Source organism: Chroicocephalus ridibundus, chromosome 7 (assembly GCF_963924245.1).
Source record: "Chroicocephalus ridibundus chromosome 7, bChrRid1.1, whole genome shotgun sequence".
In the NCBI taxonomy this organism is placed as follows: Eukaryota; Metazoa; Chordata; class Aves; order Charadriiformes; family Laridae; genus Chroicocephalus; species Chroicocephalus ridibundus.
The window spans coordinates 55,606,523-55,614,947 of NC_086290.1; the positions used below are offsets into that span (position 1 = coordinate 55,606,523).

An 8,425-nucleotide genomic window follows, 5' to 3' on the forward strand; every position below is an offset into this window, starting at 1 on the left:
GCCTGTCAGTGATGAGGAATTCAGTTTAAATAAGTGGTGTCAGACTGGAAGACAGGATAGGAAAAAATGCAGTATACGTGAGATGATGCTTGCGTGTAGGATACAGAACTGCATTGGGGCTCATCTGGGGAAAACGGGAGCGTGAAGGTGTACGACGTAGGCAGACAGTCTTTCAAGGGAGAATACTGGGGCTTGCTGAGATTAATAGCAAAAGCTCTTTTATTGCAGCATGAAGGCATAAGATTTGCAAGTTGTGTCTTTGTGCAGCAGAGCAGGGAGCCAGTATCCCTCCCAATACCACCCTTTCCATTTGGGCCCTACCATTGCCGATTATTGTGAAGGGATCTAAACGCTCCTGGGATCCAGGATCTTGCCAATGAAGAGGAGGGTTCCAGTGGTATCATCTCGCAGTACAAGAAGGAAAGGTCTGTCCACGTGATATTCTATGGGGAAGGTCAGACGAGCAGCGTTCACCCCAGGATTTGGCGTGGACCTTTCCCCATCTTCACTAAGCTCCAGAACTGCCTTGTGTTGCACATGCGATAGCTTAATAGGTTTGGCAGACATCTTGGTGAAATCAGGTGATGTGAAAAGGGATTGGAGCCCTGGAGGAAAGAAAGAAAATTCCATTAGCTGAAAGCATAGACTGCAGGTGGGGGAGCAGTACTGCTAATGCTGTGGTCCAGGAGGGCACGTAGCTGCTCTGGTAGAGTTTATTGGGGGTAACAGGGAGAAGAAGCTTACGTCTGTTTGTACTGAGCTTCTCTCTCTCAATCTCAGAAGTGTTGTATGAGCTTGGTGGAGAGATGTGATAAAAAGTTGAGGAGTCCTGGACCAAGGTGATTTAATTGCTGGTGACATCTCTACAGACTGACAGCAGGACCTAACTAATAACCCACCAGCTTCAAATTCTTCTGAGAGCAGGAAGCAACTTGCCCACTGCTTTGAGCCCTGGCAGTCTGCAGAGGGTGTGTGAGATACATACTCGTCTCCTTTAGTGTGCTGCCAAGTGCCTCTTCGTAGTTCAGCTTTAGTTTGGGCAAGCTTAGCACAGCGTGGACTGTCTTCAGCTCCTTGTCTACGTCGTGGACAAACTCAGAAGTAAGGCTTTCCTCAATCAGAGTCATGTTCTGGATCACCTTCGTAGGCAGGAAGAACATGGCACTGATGCCCTCGGTCAACGGCAGCTGGGCAATCTGGAAGGCCAGTTACAAATAAGAAAGGGTCACATCAATAATAAACAGTTCTACCCATCCCGTACCAGGCACGGGCCTGAATCTCGACTGCCTGGTCAGCCTTTCCAGTTAACATTTGGTCTTCTTCCCTATTTGCTTTTCTCAAACATGATGGTTCCCAACCCCTCTGGTGCCCAGGCTTTCATCAACCCGTGCCGCGCTCTTTCTGCTGTTACATGGCAAGTGCTTTCTCTCACCTGTTGAATCCTGTAAAGCAGTATTGCTTTGGGGGATTCTCAGCTGGAACACCTTTGGGCTCATGCTACAGTGAAAGGTTTGTTGAAAGAGGTAGAGATGGCAAAATTTTGAGGAGTGTGCCCTCCCTTCTTTTCCCAACTTTAGGTCAAGCAATATCGGCTAGCAGGGCCTGTGCGTTATTTAAATTCTGGACCGCTTGTCACATAGCCAAGGTAGAAGAAGGATATTCTAAGAATCGCCACAATGCCTTTCAAAATAGGGATTGCAAAAGTAGCCTGATGGGAGGAGCAAGGCTGTCTTCTGGAATGGGTTAACAGGTAAGTGTAGCTGAGCCTGTTCCTCAGTAGGTTTAGAAGATCTTGTGCAATATGTGCTCTCTGACCTTGCAGTTGAGTTCTGAGTCAAAACCGTATCGCAGTATGGCTTTGGGGTCTGACATCATGGACACCTTCACAGTTCTGTCCTCATCCAGATAGAAGTCCTTCAGGGCAGTCTTCTTGGTGTCAAACTTGGTTTTCCACACCCCTATTTTTTAAAAGATAAAATGGAGGATTTTCTGGAATAATAGCGTATGAAACGGGGCTTGCGTCTGTGGCTGAGTAGTCTTGCGCTTTGTGTATATATACAGTATTTGTGCTTTCAGAGTTGAGGCATAACTGAATGATGATAGAGATGGAAATAGCCTGATCAGAGCTACTGATTTTCTGCCACTCTTTGGCCCCTCCTTTGCATCTGAGAATTGGCTAAATGGGAAATAAAAAAATCAAGCCAGCGTATGGGTGGAGTAGCTATTGGGAAGTTGATGTTTCCTTATGTAATTGCAAAACTATTTTAAAGGGTAGCAATTGTGTCAATGCATATAAAGTGCTTCTCTCCCCACCCTTTATTTCGCCCCTTGTTTCTAAGCAATAATTCTCCAGGACACTGGCTGACGGCACATTCTAGAACAGCTCTCTACTATCTCCCTCCATTCCCTCTACAGTGGTAAAAAGGCTCAGTACGCTCTTTAAGCTGTGCTTTCCCTAAATGGTAATACTCTGCCTCTTGCCGTGGAGTTTTGTGAGCTTAAACCTTCTTCTCTGGTCTCTTACTGCAAACAGGTCAATTCAGCTTCTCAAGAGTAATAATTTCTCCCTCGAGGACTATTTCTGTTCAGGTAGTGTGCGTTTTTTCTTCCTTACTAAGCATTCTCAAACACTTTCTTCTTACCCTGTGTCTCTTTGGCAGTCTGTTTGCTCCATTGGAAGTGAGAACATTCCCTCACACCTCTTCTAATAAATGCTTAATAGACCCTCTCTGTCACCAAGTACACAACATTCTTACCCTTGAAGTAAGCAGCCCCAGCAAGGAGAATACTGACATCTGAGGGCAAGTCCTTCATAAACCGCATAATCCTTCCCTTTGTCTGCTGTCGTACCCAGTTGTTGATTTCTTGGAGGTCTAACTGGGTATTGCCGCTTAGTGCCCTCAAACGCATCTTGTAGGACTTCTCTAGTTGGCTGTGAAAACCAGGCTTCACCCTCAATCCTGGGAAACAAAAAGATCAATATTGCAGCGAGCTCCCTTATCAAAACAATCTCGAGGCAGCAGATTGCAATCCAAAGCCCAGAAGCACTTCTCTCATAAAACATCTGTGGCTGTGTGTATACAGAAACCTGCTTTGAAGAAGAGTGACTGAAGGCACATGGAGGAAACTGATCCAAATCCTATAGCCACCCATGCTGGGAGTATGGGATAACTCTCTTCTGAAAAGTAAAGGAAGGAGATAAGAAAAGAAGGCTTGGGTACAGCTATTCCTACACCAGTCTCTCTTCTTTCTCCAGCTTGCTTTATGAGTACGGCTTACTCAACCTATTGGATTCTTGGAACCGGCAGGTTCCAAAAGATAGCTCTTAACTTTTTCAGCAGATGTTTATTGCATGCCGAAAGCAGACATTTCAAATAGTTCTGCAAGGAATTAAACAAAGGACTGTGGCTGAATGCTATCACAAATGGAAAACGTGATTTGTGGTTCCTGGAAGTTAGCAACACCTGCCAGAAAATCTAGAGTGAAGGCAAAATTTTCGGCAAGTTTCTTCAAGGTCTTCAGCGTGTGAGCTGCTCTGTCACCGGTGTCTCTGTGTGCATAAATCTAGTCTTCTATCTGTGTGCACACAAACTCTCCAGGCTTTTTCTGGAGCAGCGACAGCATTCCATGAACTGTCTGCGTCCTGTCTCAACAGTATGTCAGAGCCAAAGCTGTTAGTGTGGTGTTATTCAGCGTGTTCTACCTGCTGCTAGTTAGTTAGTTAAAATTTGATAGAGGGGAAAAAGGACTTTTACTTTTCTCCAAGATGATGCGGGAGGCACTTTTCATGCTTTTCTCTGGTCCAATCACACTGGTCAGGAGGTCCTTGTAAGTGTTGTGGACCTCAGCTTTGTTAAGCAGATCGTAGAAGAGAGCGCGAGAAATCACGTCTTCTGTTCGTTCTCCAGCCCCTGCCAACAAGAAGGCCAACAGCATGAGGGAAGGCCTGTCAGGCCAAAGAGCGTGTGAGGAAAAGGGGCAAGGACTCACCAAGCGAGAGACCAGAAAGTGCAGTAGCCAGGCTGAACGGAGACAGTAGCACGTTGGCAGTGGCTGTCCGGCTGGATTGCTGACGGTACAGGTCATAGCCAAAGTTGGAGACTGCAGCTGCCAGCTTGTTTACAGGGCTCTTATAGAAAGGATCTTCCTCTTCGACCTCGCCAGCATTAGCTCCATCAGCGGTGGCAGAGTTCTAGCAGGTGCAAGGAGTGCTTTGGTTAGACTCGCAGTTTACATAGGATAGATCCAAGGTAGACATTTTGAAGGCAAGCAATCTACAGATACTCTCCTATGATCTACAGAAATACTGGCTTCATCTTACTAGATTTACTACTTACTTACCACTAGAGAGGACAGGAACAGTTACTTTACTTTAAAGTGGCAGCACTCGGATTGGAATCCACTATTTCTGCCCCATGTTCATCCCCTGATGTAACGACTGTGGTTTTATCTAGGTAAAGCAGGAGTTAGTCTCATTATGTTGCTAAATAAAATCCTAGTAACTTAGGAGGGCAGTGCCTAATCCTTGCATAGGATGCTCTAAAATTAAATTCCCTACTCCAAGTATCTCTCCCTCACGCTCTGCACGTTGTCTCCTACTCACCTGCTCAGTAGCCGAGTTCTGGGATCTGCTTGGGACAGTTAAGAGACCCAGGAAAAGTAGAACCACTGGGATCTGCATGCCTGAACCTACCGAGTAAGAACATGATACAGGTAGTTTGAGCAACCGAGCAAATACACGTCTGCCGCTACTGTTCGCTGTGCCAGGGACTGCAGTGACACGTGCTGCTGCTTGTCCTTCCCAATTGTGAAACACACACCTGATCTTAGCTGGGTTTTCTTCTCCTTCTTCTCCAGTTTGAAGTATCGAGCCAGCCTGGCCCCGATGACTTTAAAATTGGGCAAGCACACATGCCTGGGTGTGCCTGAGCACAAAAGCAGATGTGTGTGGCCCAAACCACACCGATGCTGGCAATTCCTGAGGGCCAAGGTCCAGAAAAGCACTGAATCATATATTCTGAGTCTTCGACTTTAAAAATGCAATACTTCAGCATTTAGAAAAGGTCACAAATCTGTATTGTTGAATAGGGCAGAAGACAAAACTGCCTGGTTACTGCTCTGCTGTACAAGTTACCTGCCTCATGCGGTCATGTTTCTTGTGCCTGCATTTACCTGGAAGGCTGTACAGCCTATACGCGTCATTTGCTTCTTATTTGCAATTTGGTAAAGTAGAAGAGCTTTCTTGAAAGACAGGAAGGAAGAGGGCTGGGAGTAAATACCTAACGCTGGGCCAGATCTAGAGAAGGAGTGAAAGACAGAGCTTGGCTTATTCAACATTTTTAATGGAGGTGGGAGAAAAGTACCAGACTCCCCAAAGCTGCTCCTTCTGTGGAATCCACTTTGAATCACTCCAGTATTGGCACGTGTGGCCCTTGCAGACAGATCTGTCTGGTCCAAAGGGCAGCGCGTAACCCAGGGTTTCACTGTGGGTAAACCAGAGCTACTGCACAAGTGTCATGCCCCCGAGAACAGACGCCACTGAGGCTGGTCTGAAGCAATGTTTATATAGATTCCCAGAAATTAAAGGAAGAGGGTTGTATTTAACTAACCCCTGTGATCCAGGCAGCCAGTGAAGGAGGAGAAAGAACATGTGTTTCGGATTAACTTTGGCTGTAAAGAAAACATGCCTGCTGGTAGAAATACAACTTAAAGCCACGTGGCTACAAGAGCCCCAGTTCGGGACCCAGTCTGTTCAGGCAGAGGTTTTACTTCAGTGAAAGGCAGTTCACTGTTTCCCTTTCCTGCCAAACCCCTTTTCTTCTGCAGGTAGTTCTGCCTTGGAGAAAAAGGTGTCGCAGTAGAGGTTTTAAGTTTTCATCTATGTTTAGTCAGCGTGATGCAGAAGTGGTACCCTCTTTTCCCTGTGCACTTGCATCTTGTGACCAGCTGCTATCCTAGCTGCCGAGCAGGCGAGGTATTCTGGTGCAGAAGATGCGTATTGAGAGGTTTTACCGTACTGGAACAAACCAGTGCGTTTGGTGGTATGATAGTGGATCAGATGTTGGGATTGCTCTTATCATTGCGGAGTTTTACAATGAATAGGCACCACGCTGAAAGAGAGATGACAGAAGCCCCACGCGAGTCTAAGTTAAACGGGTCTTAGGGAGGGCTTTGTGAGGATGCCTGCACCAAGCAGTACCCTTGCACGCTGAGCGGAAGAGATTTGCCCCAGTCTAGTTTAGAGATGGAGGTTTTCCATGGAGCATAACCTTTTCTCTGAAAAGAAAAAAAAAATTAAATAATCTCAACACAACCTCTGCTTCCAACTACACAGAGCTCCTGGGAGCATGGGAGCGGAGATTGGTTTTGCAGATTTGTATTGTTTTTGCCAGTACTGTCACCAGCTTCATATTTCTCAAACTTTGCCAAAAAGCAATTTCCATTTTAGAAAGACAAAGCCTTTTGCGTTTGAATTGGCCTGAACATCTGGATTCTATTTGCATGTCTCTTAGCACGCAGCCAAAAATGCAGAGAAAAGAATTTGGTTGGAGCAGAGGTGGGATGGTTTCGGGCACGATATTAAAATCTGTGGCTGCCTTTAAAGAGAAGAGAAGGCGCGACAGCATGCAGCGTGTGATGTTACAGTCGGGAAGGTACAGGAAGAAAACTTTGAGAAATGAGCTGAGAAGGAACTTTGTGCCTGGGAGTTGTCTATTTGTGAAGGCCTGCAGGTGCAAAGGAAATATTTCGCTTTCCTTCTATAGCGGTACAAGTCTCAGGTCATTTATAAACGCTCCTGATTTTAGGGGTGCTACGAAACGTCACCCACGGGTTCAGGCTGTTCACTGTGATTGCTCTGCCCCACAGCACTAACTCCTTCTGAAGCACCTTGCAACCGCTAGCTCCACAGCATTAGACTATCGCCAAAATTGTTACCGTCGCAAAGAAAAAGCGTGTTCCCGGCTGCAACACAGATGGTAGAAGGGCAGAAAACCACCCCGGTTCCCACGCACGGTTCAAAGAGGCAGGCAAAGAGGTGCCCTGGGATGCTGGTGGCTCTCAACCCTTGGTGAGACCCCCTCGTTTGGTGGGAATCCCACCCTTTACCACCTGCCGAAGAACCTTTCTTCCCGTTTCCCAGGTGCTCCGAGAGCTCCCCAGCCTCAGCCCCTGCCCTCCGCTGCCCTGGCCGCTGGCGGTGACCGCGGCCGAGCTGTCCCTTACCTCGGGCTCCTCTCGGCCCTCGCAGGCTCCCAGCGGCTGCGGGTCGGGGACAGTGTGGGTTTGCTGCGGCCACATCTGCTTTTTGCTGCTTCCCCCAGCCCAGCCTTCGGCTGGCTTCAAGTTACAGCTTCCCAGGGCTCTCTTAAAGTGCTCTGCTCCCATTTTCCGCTGCTGCCACCCTCCTGCTGAGCTGCGCTAATTTTTTAATAATAAATTTACTCCCAGCGATCGGGGTGGTTGGGTGGGTAAAGTACCGCTCGGAGGGGCAAATGCTCCCTGCCCTGTTTGAGCAAGGCTTTTATCCCTACAGTTTTGCCGTATAGGGAATTTCTTCTGTCTCAGAGGTATGGTTAATGCAGCAGCGTTTAATAGATTTATGGATTTATGTCCAAGATTTAACGGAGAGACTTGTAAAGTGGAAGCAGGATTCCGTTGCTGCTTAAAGCCGTTAAGGGGAAGATGTTCAGAAGTGGTTCTGTGCAGTGATAGTTACTAGTTAACAAGAAGTTATTAACATAATTGGCTTAAAGTTTTTTGGCTGAAAAGAAAGAGGCTAAAAAGCCAGGGATTCTTGGTAAAAAAAAAAAAAAAAAAAAGAATTAACAGAATGTTGTAGGAGCTTACTGAATGATAAATGATCTGGAGAAGGGAAAGGGGCAGAGGGGTTTCATTATTTTTTTGCATGGGGAGCACCCGTTTCCATCAAGAGAGTCTATTTTTCATAAGGATTAAATTGTAAAACTCATTGTAACTAGATATTGCAGAAGATGAAAAATAAATAGATTGGGGAGGGGAACCAACCCAAACCAAATTAGTGGAAGACAGGTCCACTGAAGGCTAACAATGGTCGGATGTAACGTCAGACTCAGCAGCTGGGCGATGCAACAAGAGAACAGTTGGTTTTCCTTGTCCCTAGTCCTTCTTGGCTTTATTTCGCATCCCCCCACCGCCCAGTCATTTGTTACTGGCTGCTGGGAGAGCCAGGATACTGGTCTGACTGGACACGTAGCCTGATCCAGGGCAGCTGTTTGTCTACGTGGAGATGCGGAAAGTAAACTGTAGTAATGTCAGTGCCCCTGGTGTAGGCTTGCACTGGGACATCTCCTTTTTGGGCTGCCAGCCTCCCTGCTAACAGGTAACGGGGAGTAACTCACGCTTGCTGGCACTTTTCCTCAGCAAAGAGGAAAGGGTGGCTTTAGAG

General features: G+C 46.9%; 1 protein-coding gene across 1 annotated transcript; it reads right to left on the bottom strand.

Moving 5' to 3' along the window:
* Positions 1-196: 196 nt before the first annotated feature.
* SERPINF1 (serpin family F member 1) lies at positions 197-7,326 on the bottom strand. Its single transcript, XM_063342264.1, has 8 exons — positions 7,225-7,326; positions 4,604-4,689; positions 3,991-4,192; positions 3,756-3,911; positions 2,757-2,960; positions 1,816-1,958; positions 986-1,196; positions 197-605 (listed from the first exon to the last, which is right to left on the bottom strand). Exons 2-8 carry the CDS (start codon positions 4,679-4,681, stop codon positions 346-348), a joined length of 1,254 nt encoding a protein of 417 aa, XP_063198334.1. The 5' UTR covers positions 4,682-4,689; positions 7,225-7,326; the 3' UTR covers positions 197-345.
* Positions 7,327-8,425: the final 1,099 nt, after the last annotated feature.